The sequence below is a fragment of the Castor canadensis genome, chromosome 15 (assembly GCF_047511655.1).
Source record: "Castor canadensis chromosome 15, mCasCan1.hap1v2, whole genome shotgun sequence".
NCBI classification, from domain to species: domain Eukaryota; kingdom Metazoa; phylum Chordata; class Mammalia; order Rodentia; family Castoridae; genus Castor; species Castor canadensis.
In genome coordinates, this window is record NC_133400.1 from 70,981,002 (window position 1) to 71,002,419 (window position 21,418).

At 37.5% G+C, this 21,418-nt stretch overlaps 1 protein-coding gene across 4 annotated transcripts in view; it reads left to right on the forward strand.

The window, feature by feature from the left end:
• Mastl (microtubule associated serine/threonine kinase like) overlaps positions 1-15,902 on the forward strand; it is a 32,880-nt gene extending 16,978 nt beyond the window's left edge. Inside the window, exons 9-13 of one of the 4 annotated variants that reach the window (XM_074056449.1) lie at positions 175-316; positions 3,580-3,594; positions 8,437-8,550; positions 9,150-9,251; positions 14,637-15,902. In XM_074056449.1, coding sequence (XP_073912550.1) covers positions 175-316; positions 3,580-3,594; positions 8,437-8,550; positions 9,150-9,251; positions 14,637-14,794 — 531 coding nt within the window. In that variant the 3' untranslated portion in view covers positions 14,795-15,902. The remainder of the gene's footprint in view (positions 1-174; positions 317-3,579; positions 3,595-8,436; positions 8,551-9,149; positions 9,252-14,636) is intronic. The other 3 variants (XM_074056450.1, XM_074056451.1, XM_074056452.1) reach the window with 3 other exon arrangements.
• The last annotated feature ends 5,516 nt before the right edge of the window (positions 15,903-21,418 follow it).

Sequence of the window (21,418 nt, forward strand, 5' to 3'; positions counted from 1 at the left end):
ATATAAGAACTTTTTCATAATCATAATGCACATTTTCAAATCCCTGGTCAAGGATTTGGTTGCCTCTTCTATGCCTAATAGCCTATGTTGTAGCTTTTTGTCTTTATTTCAGTACTTAATCCATTGTAAAAGGAATCAAGATACTTGTTGTCTCTTAAACGCTTTCTAATTTAGCAGACCCCAAATCAGGTCAAGTCAGGAACTTCTTACCGAACTCCAAAGAGTGTGAGAAGAGGGGCAGCCCCAGGGGATGATGGACGAATTTTAGGAACCCCAGACTACCTAGCACCAGAGCTCTTACTGGGCACAGCTCATGGTAAGCCATGTGGGCCTTGGATTTGGAATTGTTACTTATCATTACACAATCTTTTAAGGAAAAATTGTTTCGAACTTTAATATTTAGATTACTTAAAGTAAAAGAAAATGAACTTATGAAATACTTTCTCATATATATGGCATTTATTTTAGGAAAATAAAAAACAAATGGCTCTTAGTCTCTGAATGTAAAAGACCAAACACTGAAGGACAGACAGCCATTTGAACTTTGCCTTTGGTTTAATCTCAGTGATCCGGAAAAGTCCTGCCTCCCACCCTCTATATTTTGTGTTGCTCACAGTGTTGTAAGCTACAAGTCCAAAATCAAGGTGTCAGCAGGATCATGCTCCATCTGAAACCTTCAGGAGACTCCTTCTTTGCTCTTCTTGCTTCTGGTAGTTTACTCACCATCTTTGGTCTCCCTGATTCATCATTCTAATTGGACCTCTTCATATGGTGGTATTCTCCCTGTGTCTCTTTCATAACATGACTGACTTCTTATAAAGATAGCAGTCATATCAGCCCATCCTAGTCCAATGTAACCTCATCTTATACTAACTGATTGCACCTGCAATGATGCTATTTCCAAATAAGGTCACATTCTAAGGTCTCGGGGGTTAAAGGAAGCCTACTTTGGGGGTTGGGGGTATATAATTCAACCCATAACAGAAGTGCCTTTAATATCTTTTTTTTACATAGATTTTACATTTACTCACGTGTATACATTGTTTGGGCCACCTCCCCACACACACCCCACACCCTGCTTCCAGGCAGAACCTGTTCCACCCTCTTGTTCTTCAATTTTGTTGATGAGAAAATGTAAGAGATAATATGAAAGACACAGCATTTTTGCTAGTGTGAGATAAAGATAGCTGTACAGAGAGATTACTAGCGTTGCTTCCAGGCACTTGTGTATTGCAACCCACATTGGTTCATCTCTACCAGACCTCTTCAGTACTTCCCAATCCCCTTCCCATAATGGCCTCTGCCAGTTTAAGATTACTTTATTTGCTCCTCTCACGGAGCACATCAACCACATTCAAGTTTTAGGTTTCCTTCACTGTCCCTATTCCTCCTACATGCGTGTTCCCCTTAGTGTGTGACCCATGTCCAATAATATTACTGCGTTTGTTTTAGGTCTATAATCTACATATGAGGGAGAACATGAGATTTTTGACCTTCTAAGTCTGGCTAATTCCTCTTTTTCTTCTTTTTATGGCGCAAGGGCTCAAAGCCAGTACCTTGTGCATGCAAGAAAGTGCTTTACCACTGAGCTGCATCCCCAGTCCCCCTTCTTCTACATGTTGATGTTAATTATTTCCCTTTTCTTTGGGTGCACAGGTGCTGGGACTACAGGTGTATACCAGCATGCCCAGCTAGAACTGTGAAGTTTCTGATCTATACCCTCTTTTCTCTATACATGCTTGCTGTTAATCTCATCACTCCTATGATCTCAGTTGTCATCTCCATGTGAATCTTTCCCAAATCTCTATTTCTAATCTAAATAAATTTGTAAAAACTGGACTTGTAGCCAGGTGTGGTGATGCATGTCTATAATCCCAGCACTTGGCCAGCTGAGGCAGGGAGATCATAAGTTTGAGAACAGCCAGGGCTACTTAACAAGTTCTAGGCCAGCATGTGCTACATAGTTAGACACCATCTCAAAAAAAGAAAAAAATGAACTTGCTATCTCACTTGCTCTATCTCTGTTCCCTATATCATTTTCATCACCTTCATTGGGATAGTGATCATCCCTGCATCCAGTTAAGTAGGTCCAGTTACTTAGATCTCTGCAGCATTTTTCGTCTCGGCCACTGTTCACTGTAATAATGTCACCTGCTCTTTCATTATTTTTATGGCCTTCTTATCTGGTCTCTTCAGTTTCATTCTACTGGCTATAATCATTAACATCATGGGTTTTGTTTTGTTTTTTCCCTAAACTATGTGGTTCATTCTCTCTCCCTCCTCAAACACCTGTGGTGGCTCCCTCTTAGCTGATGACATTTGAGGCTCTAAGATCTCATATTAGCCTCATCTCTCAAAGAACCTCTTTATAAGCCTCCCATGGTCTCACTCTGTTTCTTACTGAAATGCATTTAATTTTCAAGTCTTCCTTATTTTGCATATGTATTTTGACATAGTTGGGAAAAGCCAGTCTCTTGAACCATCCAGTCAAATTTCTTCTCATATCATCATTAGTTCATGTGCAGCATCTTAATCAACTACTTATTAGAAATTGTTTAGAACTTACCTTACTCAGGAGCTAAGGATGTAGCTTACTGGTAAAGTGCATGTTTAGCATGTGTGAGGCCCTGCATTCATTCTCCAGTGCCACGAAAATAAATAAAAGAAAAATTTTTTTAAAAACTTATGCTATTCTGTTATTAGTTGCTATGTCTGTCTCCACTATAAAAACTTAAGAAATTTCTGAAGAATAGAGTTTGAGTTTTCTGCCTTTTACATAGCACCCCAAAATTCTTTAGAAGCACTCAGTAACTGTTCATGATCTCTACAATATTGGAAATAGGCACGTTTAATGTTATTTTATCTTATTAATTCATTCATTTTGTAGTGCCAGTACCTAGCTTGGCTAGGCATGTGCTGTACCATTGAGCTACACCCCTACCTCTAACACTCCCCACTTCCTTTATTAGCCAAAGCAAATAAGTTCCTGTGAGTCCTTACTGATTTTTGTACAGTTCCCCTTTTGTTAAGTTACAGATTTACTGGCCTATTTCCTGTATTATAATTAGCATTATCTCTAACTTAGCATAGAGTATGAAAATTAGTTTTAGGTTTGAAGATTTATGTTGTAGGATTGCCACTATTTTAGTAGGACATGTGGCCACCTGAGCCAAGCAACAGGCTGACTCAACTATGACCTCCCAGATAACCTCCATGGTCTTGGCCCTTAGTGAAGCAGAGTTTCTTATAATTTCTTGTGAATATTTTTGTTTTAGCTTTTACTATTGTGTTAAAATCATCTATACTGGGTCTCCTAGAGACACAGTCATTTTTGTATTATGTCTGACACAATACCTACTGATAATGAGTGAATTCACAATTTGGGGGGGGAGTTGTTTTTGTTGTGTTTTGGGGGGTTTGGTTTTTTGAGACAGGGTTTCCCTGTGTATCCCTGGCTGAGCTCAAACTCTCCATCCTCCTGCCTCAGCCTCCTAAATTGGGATTACAAGTATGTACCACCACACCTGGCATGAACTCATAATTTTAATACAGTGTACTTTACTGTTTTCTTATGTGCAGGATTTCTGACTTCAGGTAAGTAAGCTTCTATAAAACAATAATGGCAAAGCACATTAACTCAAGTAGTCAAAGTGTAACTAGATCACATAGCATAAAAAGTTGGTTTTTTTTCTTTCAGCTCACATTGAAATACAAAAATGAACTGTCTCTGCATTCTGAGCAGGAAGATTTTCAGAGACATGGTTCTCTAGAAAAAGAAAAATAGGCATATGGTAATTTTTTTAATAGCTTAATAGATATCACAGTGTGAAGATATAGCCTTTTTATGCCAGCAGAAGAAATAATAATGATAAAAATATTAAAATTAGCAGCTACAAAACGCTTTAATTTTCTAAATGTTTTAATTCATTTTCATGAAGGAATAGAAATATACGAATATAGCCCTATAAATTGCAGGAGTAGATTTTTAATTAGAAAGCCAGTAATGAGGGCTGGTGGAATGGCTCCAGTGGTAGAGGACTTGCCTAATAAGTATGAGGCCATGAGGAGTTCAAACACCAGTACTGCAAAAAAAAAAAAAAAAAAAAAAAGCCAGTAACGTAAAAGAAGATTGTTCTTTTTCTCTGACTAATAATATAATTGCTAGGATTTATCATAATGTGATCTTATTACACTTGGACTTATTTATGTATTTGGGTATATGTGACTTGTCTGTGGAGGAATCACATAGGTTTTTAACATCAGTACGTTTTACCTGAGCGGGGAAAAGGGTTCTAATTTCTAACCTAAGTAAAATACAAATATATTTTTCATGATATTTCCCTGCTTTCCTGTTATTGATTATATTATCTAATCTACTGGAATAATTCTTTTCATTGCTGCCTCAAAGGCTACTAACTGAAGTGGTCTGTGGTTTTATAGTGGTTACTATAGAAATAGAAGCCTACAGACTATTGGCATTTTGTGGTACTTAAAGGGAGCTGGGACTGTGGCTTGCAGGTGAAAGGCATTCTAAATGCATGCACTTGTTTTTCCTAATAGCAGATTCCACAATGCTTTCCTACTTCTTTTAAAATGGATGGTGGCAGTTATTTAACCACAATAAGGAATTTTGTGAAACTGTCTTTAAAAGAATAATTTGTAGGCAAATTTAACATGACACTAGCTTTCCTATTCTAAATTTTTATTGAAGTTAACCGTTTTTGTGTTAAAATTAATCTTTGCTTAGGAAACATTTTATACATTGGCATAACTGAAGAAAAATATGATCTAGTATATGAGGCAATGTTTAAAATGATCGTTTCATGGACTAGAGGTGTGGTTGAAGTAATAGAACACCTGTTTTGTAAGAGTGAAGCCATGAGTTCAAACCCCAGTCCTTTCAAAAAAAATTTTTTTTTTTAAATAATCCTTTCAGCTAGTGTGGTTGGCGCACATCTGTAATGTGCGCACTTGGGAGGCTAAGGCAGGAAGGTGTATATGTTCATAGCCTGGGCTATGGAGACTCTGTCTCCAAAACAAAACAAAACAAAAGTTAATAGCTGCGTGAAGTGAGGCTGCAGCAAGAGGATCACTTAAACCCAAGAGTTAGAGGCCAGCTTAGGCAACATAGTGAAACTATCTCACCAAAAAACAAAACAACAACAAAAATTGTATATAAATGTTGCTTCCAATGAAGATATTTAGATATCGGTTTTATCTATTCATTAAGATTTTTATCTTAATTGCCTCTTTAAACCATAGTTTAAATAAGTACTTTTTATTGAAAATATTTTTCATTAAAAATAGTTTGTCTCTTGATGTTCTTAAAAACAAAGCCATTTTTTTTCTTTTATTATTCATATGTGCATACAAGGCTTGGTTCATTTCTCCCCCCTGCCCCCACCCCCTCCCTTACCACCCACTCCAGCCCCCTCCCTCTCCCCCCCCACCCCCTCAATACCCAGCAGAAACTATTTTGCCCTTATCTCTAATTTTGTTGTAGAGAGAGTATAAGCAATAATAGGAAGGAACAAGGGGTTTTGCTGGTTGAGATAAGGATAGCTATACAGGGCATTGACTCACATTGATTTCCTGTGCGTGGGTGTTACCTTCTAGGTTAATTCTTTTTGATCTAACCTTTTCTCTAGTTCCTGATCCCCTTTTCCTATTGGCCTCAGTTGCTTTAAGGTATCTGCTTTAGTTTCTCTGCATTAAGGGCAACAAATGCTAGCTAGTTTTTTAAGTGTCTTACCTATCCTCACCCCTCCCTTGTGTGCTCTCGCTTTTATCATGTGCTCATAGTCCAATCCCCTTGTTGTGTTTGCCCTTGATCTAATGTCCACATATGAGGGAGAACATACAATTTTTGGTCTTTTGGGCCAGGCTAACCTCACTCAGAATAATGTTCTCCAATTCCATCCATTTACCAGCGAATGATAACATTTCGTTCTTCATGGCTGCATAAAATTCCATTGTGTATAGATACCACATTTTCTTAATCCATTCGTCAGTGCTGGGGCATCTTGGCTGTTTCCATAACTTGGCTATTGTGAATAGTGCTACAATAAACATGGATGTTCAGGTGCCTCTGGAGTAACAGTCTTTTGGGTATATCCCCAAGAGTGGTATTGCTCGATCAAATGGTAGATCAATGTCCAGCTTTTTAAGTAGCCTCCAAATTTTTTTCCAGAGTGGTTGTACTAGTCTACATTCCCACCAACAGTGTAAGAGGGTTCCTTTTTCCCCGCATCCTCGCCAACACCTGTTGTTGGTGGTGTTGCTGATGATGGCTATTCTAACAGGGGTGAGGTGGAATCTTTGTGTGGTTTTAATTTGCATTTCCTTTATTGCTAGAGATGGTGAGCATTTTTTCATGTGTTTTCTGGCCATTTGAATTTCTTCTTTTGAGAAAGTTCTGTTTAGTTCACGTGCCCATTTCTTTATTGGTTCATTAGTTTTGGGAGAATTTAGTTTTTTAAGTTCCCTGTATATTCTGGTTATCAGTCCTTTGTCTGATGTATAGTTGGCAAATATTTTCTCCCACTCTGTGGGTGTTCTCTTCAGTTTAGAGACCATTTCTTTTGATGAACAGAAGCTTTTTAGTTTTATGAGGTCCCATTTATCTATGCTATCTCTTAGTTGCTGTGCTGCTGGGGTTTCATTGAGAAAGTTCTTATCTATACCTACTAACTCCAGAGTATTTCCTACTCTTTCTTGTATCAACTTAAGAGTTTGGGGTCTGATATTAAGATCCTTGATCCATTTTGAGTTAATCTTGGTATAGGGTGATATACATGGATCTAGTTTCAGTTTTTTGCAGACTGCTAACCAGTTTTCCCAGCAGTTTTTGTTGAAGAGGCTGCTATTTCTCCATCATATATTTTTAGCTCCTTTGTCAAAGATAAGTTGCTCATAGTTGTGTGGCTTCATATCTGGATCCTCTATTCTGTTCCACTGGTCTTCATGTCTGTTTTTGTGCCAGTACCATGCTGTTTTTATTGTTATTGCTTTGTAATATAGTTTGAAGTCAGGTATTGTGATACCTCCTGCATTGTTCTTTTGACTGAGTATTGCCTTGGCTATTCGTGGCCTCTTGTGTTTCCATATAAATTTAACAGTAGATTTTTCAATCTCTTTAATGAATGTCATTGGAATTTTGATGGGAATTGCATTAAACATGTAGATTACTTTTGGGAGTATCGACATTTTTACTATGTTGATTCTACCAATCCATGAGCATGGGAGATCTCTCCACTTTCTATAGTCTTCCTCAATCTCTTTCTTTAGAAGTGTATAGTTTTCCTTGTAGAGGTCTTTCACATCTTTTGTTAGGTTTACACCTAGGTATTTGATTTTTTTTGAGGCTATTGTAAATGGAATCGTTTTCATACATTCTTTTTCCGCTTGCTCATTGTTAGTGTATAGAAATGCTAATGATTTTTCTATGTTGATTTTATATCCTGCTACCTTGCTATAGCTATTGATGATGTCTAGAAGCTTCTGAGTAGAGTTTTTTGGGTCTTTAAGGTATAGGATCATGTCGTCTGCAAATAGGGATATTTTGACAGTTTCTTTACCTATTTGTATTCCTTTTATTCCTTCTTCTTGCCTAATTGCTCTGGCTAGGAATTCCAGTACTATGTTGAATAAGAGTGGAGATAGTGGGCATCCTTGTCTGGTTCCTGATTTTAGAGGGAATGGTTTTAATTTTTCTCCGTTGAGTATAATGCTGGCTGTAGGTTTGTCATATATAGCTTTTATAATGTTGAGGAACTTTCCTTCTATTCCTAGTTTTCTTAGAGCTTTTATCATGAAATGATGTTGGATCTTATCAAAGGCTTTTTCTGCATCTATTGAGATGATCAAGTGGTTTTTGTCTTTGCTTCTGTTAATGTGGTTTATTACGTTTATTGATTTTCGTATGCTGAACCACCCCTGCATCCCTGGGATGAAGCCTGCCTGGTCGTGGTGAATAATCTTTTTGATGTGTTGCTGAATTCGATTTGCCATTATTTTGTTGAGGATTTTTGCATCAATGTTCATTAAGGAGATTGGCCTATAGTTCTCCTTTTTGGAGGTATCTTTGCCTGGTTTTGGGATAAGTGTAATACTGGACAAAGCCATTTTTAAATGCTCTGGATTTCAAATCCATAAAATATCTATAACATCAGAAGTTATTAATCAATGAAAACAATGACATTAAAACCATCTTTAAATAACTGTGGTAACTGCTCATCTAAATTTCTTGGAAAATAAAGAGGAAGCTAATTAACATATTGCCTAAATGAAGATAATTTGGGGGTTCTGTACTTTGTGAATACAGAAACCTTAGGTAGCGAAGCCATTGATTATGCTCAAATATCCATGTGTTGTTACAGTTGATCACATATTTGCAGAAAATGCTTACAAATTCAGCTTATTTCTCTTAAATTCCAGGTCCTGCAGTAGACTGGTGGGCACTTGGAGTTTGCTTGTTTGAATTTCTAACAGGAATTCCCCCTTTCAATGATGAAACACCACAACAAGTATTTCAGAATATTCTGAAAAGAGGTGATTCTTTTTCTTCTATTAAATAGATTTTGTAGCTGGGCATGGTGGGGCACAGGCATAAGTAGGAGGATTAGAGTCTTGGGCTGACCCAGGCAAAAACACAAGACCCTATTGAAAAAATAACTGAAGCAAAAAAGGGCTGGGAATGTGGCTCAAGAGTGCTTGCCTAGCAAGCACAAGGCTGAGTTCAAACCTTAGTATGGCCAAAAAAAACTTAATTAAATAGATTCAGGGCTGGGGATGTAGCTCAGTGGTAAACCACTTACCTAGAATGCACAAATTACTGGGAACTTTTGGGGGGGTGGCGGGTGTTGGGGATTGAACTCAGGGCCTCATACTCACTAGGCAGGAGCTCTGCCACTTGAGCCACTCCACCAGCCCTTTTTTGTGTTGGGTATTTTCGAGATAGGGTCTCAGGAACTATTTGCTGGGGCTGGCTTCAAACTAAGATCCTCCTGATCTCTGCCTCCCAAGTAGCTAGGATTATAGACATGAGCTCCTGGAAGCTAACTTCCTGGGGACTTTGTAAAGATACATTCATTTATCTGTGTGTAATTGAACAGTGATTAACAAACTTAATTGAATATTTGCACTTATAGATATCCCTTGGCCAGAAGGTGAAGAAAAGTTATCTGATAGTGCTCAAAGTGCAGTAGAAATACTTTTAACCATTGATGACACAAAGAGAGCTGGAATGAAAGGTAAGGTTTTGTATCAACAAACTCTTTGATTTGTTTTAGGGGAGATTATTCACATCAGTATCATTCATACCACAGATAATCTGACTGGTAAATGTTAAAAAGTTATTTCTTTTTATTTCTGTCCTCTAGGCACAGATTAATTTGTCTTTATTCTACATTAAAATTCAGTGTAGACACACTGCAGGTGTGGCCCCAGCACTAACTACAGCGTAAAGTCCTAAGTTCAACCCCAATATCACAAAAAACAAAAAAGAGTATTTAGTGCAGTCAAGTTACAGTGATCACACACTGAATTTTGTTACTCTCCAGGAGGTATCGAAACAAACTTAGTCAGTGTCTTGGGCTTTTCACACCTGATAAAATCAACCATCAACAAATACAGGAAATTTATTTCATGAATACCTTCTAGTTCTGTAATTTCTTACAGCTTAGTCTCTGATAACATTATTCATTGACAAATGAATTGGGTACAGGTTGCCTCAAATAAGACATCCTCCTTCCTGGTGATTTCCAAATATACTCTTGCAGCACTGGGGTTTGAACTCAGAGCCTTATGCTTCATAGGCTAGCTAGGCAGGCACTTTTACCACTTCAGCCACTCCACTAGCCCTTTTTTTTGTGATGGGTTTTTTCTGAGATAGAGTCTCAAACTATTTGCCTGGGGCTGGCTTGGAACACTACCCTCGTGATCTCTATCTCCTGAGAAGCTAGGATTACAGACGTGAGGCACCTGCGCCCGGCCCACATATACTCTTACAACAACTTATTTTTTACTTATCATTCTTTTGTTTTTGGTACATTATGAATTATTCAGTGGTTTTTCTCAATGCAAGGGCGTGTTAAACCCTGATTTTCAAACTCTAGTATATTTCATTAGCAGTGGCCTTAAATTCTTTTCTTTTTTTTTTTTGCCATACTGAGGCTTGAACTTAAGGCCTGTACCTTGAGCCAGCACCAGTCCTTTTTTGTGATGGTTTTTTTCACAATAGGGTCTTACAAACTGTTTGCCCAGGCTGGCTTTGAACCATAATCCTCCTGATCTCTGCCTCCTGAGTTGCTAGGATTATAGGTGTGAGATACCAGTGCCCAGCTTTAAATTCATTTTTGTAGGGCTGAGCGTAGCTCACTGGTAAAGAGTATGCTTAGCATGTGCAAAGCCCTGCATCCCCAGGATCTTTAAAAAGAAAAAAATTAAGAAGATATGGTGAGAGAGAAAGGAAAGCATTACGTCCCAAAATATATTTCCATGTGAAGTAGGACATATTTAGAAAAGTGAGCATTAGAAATATGTCGTTTGCATCAGCTTTAGGTGTTCCCACACAAGATAAACAGTTTGTTGATGTAACTGAACTGATTGAGTGACTTCTAGGTGCTTGGCAATGCTGCACTAGGCCCTTGGGCTCTAGGGATGAACTAGATTCATATGAGGTCATGTAGTGGGAGAAGAACTATGAAGAAATACAGCAGTGAGAAGACACGCAGTGATGGCTAGAGAGTTTTAGATAAGGTAGTTGGGAAGAGCTTTGAGAGGTATGGGATTTGAGCAGAAACCTGTGTGAAGTGAGAGAGCAGACATTTGAAAACTCAAGTCTAGCTTTCTCCAGATGCCTAAGGTTTAAATTAAACCACTTGAAACAGATAACACCACAGATCTGAACTCCAAGCAGCGTACATTGCATTTGGACATTTTGAATTTTTTTTTCTTTTTCTATTATATTCATATGTGCATACAGTGTTTGGGTCATTTCTCCCCCTTTCCGCCACCCTCTCGCCCTCACCCCCTTGATACCCGGCAGAAACTATTTTGCCCTTATCTCTAATTTTGTTGAAGAGGGAGTATAAGCAATACTAGGAAGGACCAAGGATTTTTGCTAGTTGAGATAAGGATAGCTATACAGGGAGTTGACTCTCATTGATTTCCTGTGCATATGTGGTACCTTCTAAGTTAATTCTTCTCAAACTAACCTTTTCTCTAGTTCCTGGTCCACTTCTCCTATTGGCCCCAGTTGCTTTGAAGTATCTGCATTAGTTTCTCTGCGTTGAAGGCAACAAATGCTATCTAGTTTTTTAGGTGTCTTACCTATCCTCACCCCTCCCTTGTGTGCTCTCACTTTATCATGTGATCAAAGTCCAATCCCCTTGTTGTGTTTGCCTTGATCTAATGTCCACATATGAGGGAGAACATACGATTTTTGGTCTTTTGGGCCAGGCTAACCTCACTCAGAATGATGTTCTCCAGTTCTATCCATTTACTTGTGAATGATAAGATTTCATTCTTCTTCATGGCTGCATAAAATTGCATTGTGTATAAATACCACATTTTCTTGATCCATTCGTCAGTAGTGGGGCATCTTTGCTGTTTCCATAACTTGGCTATTATGAATAGTGCTGCAATAAACATGGGTGTGCAAGTGCCTCTGGAGTAACCTGTGTCACATTCTTTTGAATATATCCCCAAGAGTAGTATTGCTGGATCATGTAGATCAATGTTTAGATTTTTAAGAAGCCTCCAAATGTTTTTCCAGAGTGGTTGTACTAATTTACATTTCCACCAGCAGTGTAAGAGGGTTCCTTTTTCCCACATCCTCGCCAACACCTGTTGTTAATGGTGTTGCTAATGATGGCTATTCTAACAGGGGTGAGGTGGAATCTTAGTGTGGTTTTAATTTGCATTTCCTTTATTGCTAGGGATGGTGAGCATTTTTTCATGTGTTTTTTGGCCATTTGAATTTCTTCTTTTGAGAAAGTTCTGTTTAGTTCACTTGCCCATTTCTTTATTGGTTCATTAATTTTGGGAGAATTTAGTTTTTTGAGTTCCCTATATATTCTGGTTATCAGTCCTTTGTCTGATGAGTATCTGGCAAATATTTTCTCCCACTCTGTGGGTGTTCTCTTCAGTTTAGAGACCATTTCTTTTGTTGAGCAGAAGCTTTTTAGTTTTATGAGGTCCCATTTATCTATGCTATCTCTTAGTTGCTGAGCTTCTGGGGTTCCATTGAGAAAGTTCTTGCCTATACCTATTAATTCCAAGGTATTTCCTACTCTTTCCTGTACCAACTTTAGAGTTTGGGGTCTGATATTAAGATCCTTGATCCATTTTGAGTTAATCTTGGTATAGGGTGATATACATGGATCTAGTTTCAGTTTTTGCAGACTGCTAACCAGTTTTCCCAGCAGTTTTTGTTGAAGAGGCTGTCTTTTCTCCATTGTGTATTTTTAGCGCCTTTGTCAAAGATAAGTTGGTTATAGTTGTGTGGCTTCATATCTGGGTCCTCTATTCTGTTCCACTGGTCTTCATTGGACATTTTGAATTATTGCACTGCTTCAGAACAGATGTATCTCAACACAACATATTAGTCAAACTGCTACTATAAAATACTGTATCATTCATGAGGAGCATTAGGATCTTTTTTTTTTCAAGCTGATTTTTTTTGTTTGTTTTTACTAAGTACCTACTTTACGTGAGTCATTGTCTTATGGATACCTACTTAATAAGTCTCGAACTGAGTAAAGACTTTATCATTAATAGAATTCTAGATATCAGCCTACCTTACCTAAGAAAAAGTATTGCATCAGCTTAAAGCATATTTGAGGCAGAAATAATTGAATTTGTTGATTTAAAGGAGAAAAAAAATTAGAGGAAAGTATCTAAAATTTAAGATTCTTTCTGGCACATTTATGGTAAAAATGGTTTTAAGACATGAGTTTCAGGCTATGGTGATAATCTAATGAACTAAGATATTATGTGTTGGAATGATTTTCAAATTTTACTGCTAGCAGGTACATACATGTCATGAAGCAGAAAAATTATAGTAGTCACTCTTACTCTCGGATATCTGGATTTATAGGAAGCTTTTTGATCTTTGCATCATAAGTACTTATTTCTATTTAGACTAAATATGCAAATGAATTTTAGCCTAAGGGTTGAAGCAACATTTTAAACTGAAGAGTCCATTATCTGCTTCACTATATAAATTGTGCATTAAAGAAACAAAACTCTGTGGTGTTATTGGTAAAAATATTTTTCTTCTATCCCAACTTACTTTGAGCAAATTATGATATATAATCATTTTCTGAAAAAACTTTCTCAACTTTAACCAGATAATTTGTTTTGGGGATTATCCTGTATATTACAGAAGCCCTGGTCTCTACCCAATAGATTGCCCCCACAGTGAGACAACCAAAAATGTCTCCAAACCTTTAGGGGCAAAATCACCCTAGTTAAAAACCACCATCCTAAACTAACTTTTAAAGTAACCTATGGTCAGTATTTATTTTGAACATTGAGACAGATTCTCTGCAAGTTAATTATTTTTTGCTGTTTTGTCCCTTTTCCTACCAACTTCCAGACATACAGATCTCCTAACTCATCAGCGTGGTATACCAACACATAATTCTTTCCTGTCTGTGTAGTCGTCTTTCAATAGTCTCCTTAAATTTGGGCACTTCGTTTTGTTTTGTTACTTACTGCCTTGTCACATTCTTATTTGCTACTATCTTTTATTGTTGCCTTAAAACATTAGGCCTGGAGATGTGACTCAGTCGTAGAGTGCTTGCTTGCCTGGCATGTGTAAGGCCCTGAGTTCCCAGCAAAAAAGGAAAAAAAAAGTAAAGGGTTAGAAGGAAGGGTGGTTATTTCTAGCAAATATATATCTCAGTGTAGTCCAATAAATGAACATACTTTTACATAAGTAGATGGAAATAGGAAGGATGACAGGTAACAAAAATGTAGTTGAAGAGGTGAACAAAGTTAGAGATCTTGTAAGCAGAGCAGTGCTGTAATGTAAAGATTCCAGATGAAGCCATACTGCTAGACTGTCAACATGTTGTAAAAATGCAAGTCAACCAAATCAAGGTAGTCAAGAACCATGAAGAGAACACGTCAGAAGTGTTATCAAAGACCAAAAATAAAAGGACAATAAATAAAAAAGCATTACCACATCACCATGGAAGAGTATAGATCATAGGGAAGAAAAAGGGTGGAGGGTGAGCTTCATGCTAAAGTTGGCTAGGCTAGTAGTGCTGGCAACTGCAGTGGTATAAATAGGAATGAGGCCTTAGAATGAGAACTGGTGGATTAATCATGAGATCAGCCATATGGAAGATGTATCAGGAAGCAAGTAGGCTAAGCTCTCTTCTGTCAAGTCAGGGATTGTTGAGAAAGATCCACTTCTATTAAGGCCAATCATTCATTCACTCATTTGATGAATGTAAACAGAGCAGCTATCAATGGGGAGACAGACATTAAATGAAAACCTGTGGCACTGACAAAATAAGGTAGGGCAAAATATATATGAGACATTCTCTTTTTAATTCCTAAAAGTAGTATTTAAGTAATGGTGTTATAATACTCTGTTTTGTTTTATATGTTTTCTTTTCCCTAAGAACTGAAACATCATCCTCTCTTCAGTGATGTGGACTGGGAAAATCTGCAGCATCAGACTATGCCTTTCATACCTCAACCAGATAATGAAACAGATACATCCTATTTTGAAGCCAGGAATAATGCTCAGCACCTAACTATATCTGGATTTAGTCTATAGCACATAAATATCTCTTTATCTAACCTTGTGTTGTACAATAAACGTCATAATTATATGCCTCTTAATACTAGATTGATCTAAGGGGAATAAAAATATTTTACCTGGGTCAAGGAGCTTTTATGTATGCAACAGCTTTCATGGAGTTTAAATGCTGTAAGGAATATAACCACCAATGTATCTTTAATCTCAGAACTGTATATAAATCTTCAAAGCTTTTTTCATCTTATTTATTTTGTTTACTGCACTTTATGAAAAGTAAAGCAATAAAACTAGAATGACGCTACCATTATATACAAACTGAGCCACAAGCCTGCTCTTCATCTGTTGATTTCAGTCTGTCATTCCATTTGATATTAAAATAACAACCAAAACATGTAGTTTCATTTGAATGTAATTTATTTGCACATGATTGCCTGCAAAACTGTGGTCTCAGTGATAATTACTTAAGGCAGTATTGGTAACTCAAAAATGTAGCTGGAAAATTCCTGAACTTAGTGTAACTCCTTTGGGGAATGAGGAATAAACAAAAGGACTAAAGTTTTGGCTTACTTTACTTCTAACATAGTTTTGCTGCCTTGACTGCTTTGGTGCTTGCCTCTAAACATTGTTTAAAATAGTACTGGGCAGGTTAGGTGTCATATACTGCAAGCAATTTTAATACCTTGTCCAACTTTAATAGAAAATGTGATGTTTTAGTCTTTGGGTCATTTGCAACATTATCAGGAACAGACCAGGCGCTGGTTGCTCACATCTGCAATCCTAGCTACTCAGGAGGCAGAGCTCAGGAGGATCAAGGTTCAAAGCCAGCCCGGAAAATTCACAAGACCCTATTTCAAAAAAACCCATCACAAAAAAGAACTGGTAGAATGGTCAAGGTGTAGGCCCTGAGTTCAAGCCCCAGTACCACAAAAAAAGAAAATAATAATAATAATACACTTTTGTCACTAAATATAATTGTAACAAGTAGATTATCTGTCAACATAACTGTTTTCAAAATATACATATGAAGATTCAGCTCACAGGTCATATCTTAAGTTCATTAAGGCTTTCAGCATATGTAACTCCAAAAGAGCAAAATTTAAATCTAAATATACCATAGGTAAGTTTTCTGTTAATACTGTAATCTATTAAATACTATTGTTCATTTTGCACATTGATTTTGCTGTTTTTATTTTCCAATACCATCCCAAGTCACAGATTATAAGGTAGTTGACAACAATATTACAAGTTTAAAACTGTTATCATGAAAGTTGTAGCATTACAATCAGACTTGCCATTGAATCCATAGGCTAATGGTTTACTGTGCTTAGTTTAGTAATGACTACTTAGATAAAATGTTAATAGTCACCCCTCCTAGTAAAATGTTCAAAATATGGTGTTATAACTTCATTTAATATGAGTTACATTTTTTCCTCTTAGATGAAAGCATAGACTATTGTCATTTTATGGTATTTTCAAGTAGTAAAAAGAAAAATGCCTTTGGAATGAAACATAGGTGGCTCAAACTGTTACTCTGCAACATTAAAGCCCTGGGCAACTATCTCCACTCCTATTCAACATAGTACTGGAATTCATAGCCAGAGCAATTAGGCAAGAAGAAGGAATAAAAGGAATACAAATAGGTAAAGAAACTGTCAAAATATCCCTATTTGCAGACAACATGATCCTATACCTTAAAGACCCAAAAAACTCTACTCAGAAGCTTCTAGACATCATCAATAGCTATAGCAAGGTAGCAGGATATAAAATCAACATAGAAAAATCATTAGCATTTCTATACACTAACAATGAGCAAACGGAAAAAGAATGTAGGAAAACAATTCCATTTACAATAGCCTCAAAAAAAAATCAAATACCTAGGTGTAAACCTAACAAAAGATGTGAAAGACCTCTACAAGGAAAACTATACACTTCTGAAGAAAGAGATTGAGGAAGACTATAGAAAGTGGAGAGATCTCCCATGCTCATGGATTGGTAGAATCAACATAGTAAAAATGTCGATACTCCCCAAAGTAATCTACATGTTTAATGCAATTCCCATCAAAATTCCAATGACATTCATTAAAGAGATTGAAAAATCTGTTAAATTTATATGGAAACACAAGAGGCCACGAATAGCCAAGGCAATACTCAGTCAAAAGAACAATGCAGGAGGTATCACAATACCTGACTTCAAACTATATTACAAAGCAATAACAATAAAAACAGCATGGTACTGGCACAAAAACAGACATGAAGACCAGTGGAACAGAATAGAGGATCCAGATATGAAGCCACACAACTATAAGCAACTTATCTTTGACAAAGGAGCTAAAAATATACGATGGAGAAATAGCAGCCTCTTCAACAAAAACTGCTGGGAAAACTGGTTAGCAGTCTGCAAAAAACTGAAACTAGATCCATGTATATCACCCTATACCAAGATTAACTCAAAATGGATCAAGGATCTTAATATCAGACCCCAAACTCTTAAGTTGATTCAGGAAAGAGTAGGAAATACTCTGGAGTTAGTAGGTATGGGTAAGAACTTTCTCAATGAAACCCCAGCGGCACAGCAACTAAGAGATAGCATAGATAAATGGTAGCTCATAAAACTAAAAAGCTTCTGTTCATCAAAAGAAATGGTCTCTACACTGAAGAGAGCACCCACAGAGTGGGAGAAAATATTTGCCAACTATACATCAGACAAAGGACTGATAACCAGAATGTATAGGGAACTTAGAAAACTAAATTCTCCCAAAACTAATGAACCAATAAAGAAATGGGCAAGTGAACTAAACATATCTTTCTCAAAAGAAGAAATTCAAATGGCCAGAAAACATGAAAAAATGCTCACCATCTCTAGCAATAAAGGAAATGCAAATTAAAACCATGCTAAGATTCCACCTCACCCCTGTTAGAATAGCCATCATCAGCAACACCAACAACAACAGGTGTTGGCGAGGATGCAGGGGAAAAGGAACCCTCTTACACTGTTGGTGGGGATGTAGACTAGTACAACCACTCTGGAAAAAAATTTGGAGGCTACTTAAATAGCTAAACATTGATCTACCATTTGATCCAGCAATACCACTCTTGGGGATATACCCAAAAGACTGTTACTCCAGAGGCACCTGCACATCCATGTTTATTGCGGCACTATTCACAATAGCCAAGTTATGGAAACAGCCAAGATGCCCCAGCACTGACGAATGGATTAAGAAAATGTGGTATCTATACACAATGGAATTTTATGCAGCCATGAAGAAGAATGAAATGTTACCATTCGCTGGTAAATGGATGGAATTGGAGAACATCATTCTGAGTGAGGTTAGCCTGGCCCAAAAGACCAAAAATTGTATGTTCTCCCTCATATGTGGACATTAGATCAAGGGCAAACACAACAAGGGGATTGGACTATGAGCACATGATAAAAGCGAGAGCACACAAGGAAGGGGTGAGGATAGGTAAGACACCTAAAAAACTAGCTAGCATTTGTTGCCCTTAACTCAGAGAAACTAAAGCAGATACCTTAAAAGCAACTGAGGCCAATAGGAAAAGGGGACCAGGAACTAGAGAAAAGGTGAGATCAAAAAGAATTAACCTAGAAGGTAACACCCACGCACAGGAAATCAATGTGAGTCAATGCCCTGTATAGCTATCCTTATCTCAACCAGCAAAAACCCTTGTTCCTTCCTATTATTGCTTATACTCTCTCTACAACAAAATTAGAAATAAGGGCAAAATAGTTTCTGCTGGGTATTGAGGGGGGGAAGAGGGAGGGGGCGGAGTGGGTGGTAAGGGAGGGGGTGGGGGCAGGGGGGAAAAATGACCCAAGCCTTGTATGCACATATGAATAACAAAAGAAAAAGGAAAAAAAATTAAAAAAAAAAGCCCTGGGCAGGTTAATTCTGATCGCCATGTACTGGAGATTAATATTAATTACTTTATAGAGATTTGCAATAAGTCACTTTAGTGGCTACCCAAGATACCAACCTTACAGGGATTTAAGACATCCACTAAATAATTGTAGAAATATTTTCAGTGTAGAAGACACTGAGTAGAAAGTTACCCAGTTTTCCACCTGACATGTGCAGCCTCAGTCACGTGAAATTCTGCCACCAACTAGGCATGTTGTAATAGTATTTACTGAGAATAATTGACTTATCATCAGTTTATACCTGTCAACAAGTTGTAAGTTTAGGGCTGGGGGAATAGCTTAAGGGGTAGAGTGCCCACCTAGCAAACACAAGCCCTGAGTTCAAACCTCACTGCCACACACACACACAAAAAGGTAAATTCGACACTTGTTAAGGAAAAGCAAGTAGGAACAAGAATAGTGAGATAACATTAGACTGCTCCTCACCAAAAAAAAAAAAAAGCATCTTTCCTTCTTAATGAAATCAGAATGTCACTCTAAAATATGCCTCTTTTTCAGAACATTATTTTTGAGCTAAGACAATTAAGCAACAAATAGGAAAAATTTTCCCTAGAGTCTTAGCCTAGAGAGAGCACCAGAGAAATTTAAGCAAACTTTATATATTTGCTCTCCCAAAAATTCCCATCCTTGGAACCCTAGGTCTTTCTTTTGTCCTATCATTTCTCTACAATTGTTTTATTCTTTATTGATGATGTTATATCAGAGTTCTAAGCCACTGATTTGGGTTACTTTTCATTGTGGTTTCTCCTGATGATGTGTACTGCACACATTGATGGACATATCTATTATTAATATGACTTCTGTTAGAGGGGCCATCCCAACTAAGCACTTACAAAGGATAAGGAAAAATTAAATTTTCTTCCCAACAGCTATTATACAATTTTTATTGAAAGAAAATAATTTTATCGCTACCCCTACTGTTAAAAAAAAATACAAAAATGGTTGAAGAACTACCTTTTTGTCTTGGCCTACCTGTGTTAGTTAAATAAGATGAAGTACTTAGCAACACTTAAAAGGTATTTAATAGATGATAGATATTTGAACCCTAAGTAGTCTGCTGCTTCTTAAAATACCAGCTTTAATTTCAGTTTGAGGAAATGGCAACCATGCCATTACACTCCAAAAGGTCTTAAAGGGCATGGAAGTCCTATAATTAATTGCTCCATTTGCCCAAAAGAATGTCCTATTTTTAGCCAATTACAAACATGCTCAGAGTCCAGAAAACAGAACAGTTTCTGTTTACACTAGGTTTTTCAATTAAGACCAAGTCAACCATTGATGGGTGATTTTTTAACTGTTGGAAGTATATTAGCAGGAACAATCAGTATTTGAAGGAAGGAGGTTAAATAGAAGACTTGCACCACCTCTCATGGATTATGGATTTAACATATACTTTAGAGGTGAAATCAACAAAATTTGTTACCTAATTTCTGACTTGAGCAACTGGGTAGATGATGGTGTTACACGCTGAAATGGAATGAAGGATGGGATGACTATGGGACACTCAAAAACGACAAGACTAGCAGACTGGCTCAAGTGGTAGAGTGCAAGCATGAGGCCCTGAGTTCAAAACCCCATACCACCAATAAATAAAAAGTAAATAAAAATATAAGACTTGGAGACTTCCAAGTAAAAATAGCATGTCTGAAAATTCTCATATACTCTTCCCACAAAAGATGGAGGCTAATTCTCCCCTTGAATATGGGCCAATTTTACTGAATTGTTTGTGATGAAGAAAGTAGCAGAAATGAGCTGGATGACTTACAAGGCCAAGTAAAGTTGGCAATAGAGCTTCTGCCTCACCATCTCCTGGAATGTGCACCTTGGGAGCCTGAACTGACATGTAGGAAGTCCTCCTACCCTGAAGCCACATTGTGGTGAGACCATGTGGAAAAGCATAAATAAAGTTATCCACGAACCTCCTCCAGGTGCTTTGAGTTTTCACAGAAGCAACCGTAAGACTTGAATGAGCATGCATTCAGACAATCCTCACTCCCATCCTTAGAATCTCCTCAGATAGGAGACCCTGCTGTGCCTTTCACACAACCCATGAGCACAGTAAGTGGCTGCTTTATGTCACCAAGTTCTGGGGTAATTTCTTACCCAGTAATAGTAACATAGTAAACCACACGTATAGAGAGACTAGGAAGGCAATAAAAACAACAGGAAGCAGCTGGGTGTGGTGACATTATACCTGCAATCCCCAAAACTCTGGAGGCTGAGCAGGAAGATGAAGATCCAGGCCAGCCTGGCTTACACAGCAAAACCCTGTCTTTAAAAAAAAAAAAAGGTGCTGGCGGCTCATGCCTGCAATCCTAGCGAGGCTGAGATTGGGAGGATTAGTTTGAGGTTGGAGGCCAGCCCATGCAAATGAGAGACCCCATCTCCAAAATAACCACAGCAAAATGGACTGGAGATGTGACTCAAGTGGTACAGCACCTGCTTTGCAAGTGCAAAGTCCTGAGTTCAAGTCCCAGGCCCACCAAGAAAAAAAAAAGGATTATGGATTGAGTTATTGTTAAGCATAAAGAAAACTAAGCAAATGAAAAATATGACAGTTAAATCCAGCAATATAATAAAAATTTATTCAGGAAAGAAAAATGACCAAAGCCAAAGTTTATCACTCAGCTGGAAATAGTGTTTACATAGTCCTAATACTATGAACCCTGAACACTAATCTAACCATAATTTCACAGGTATGTTGG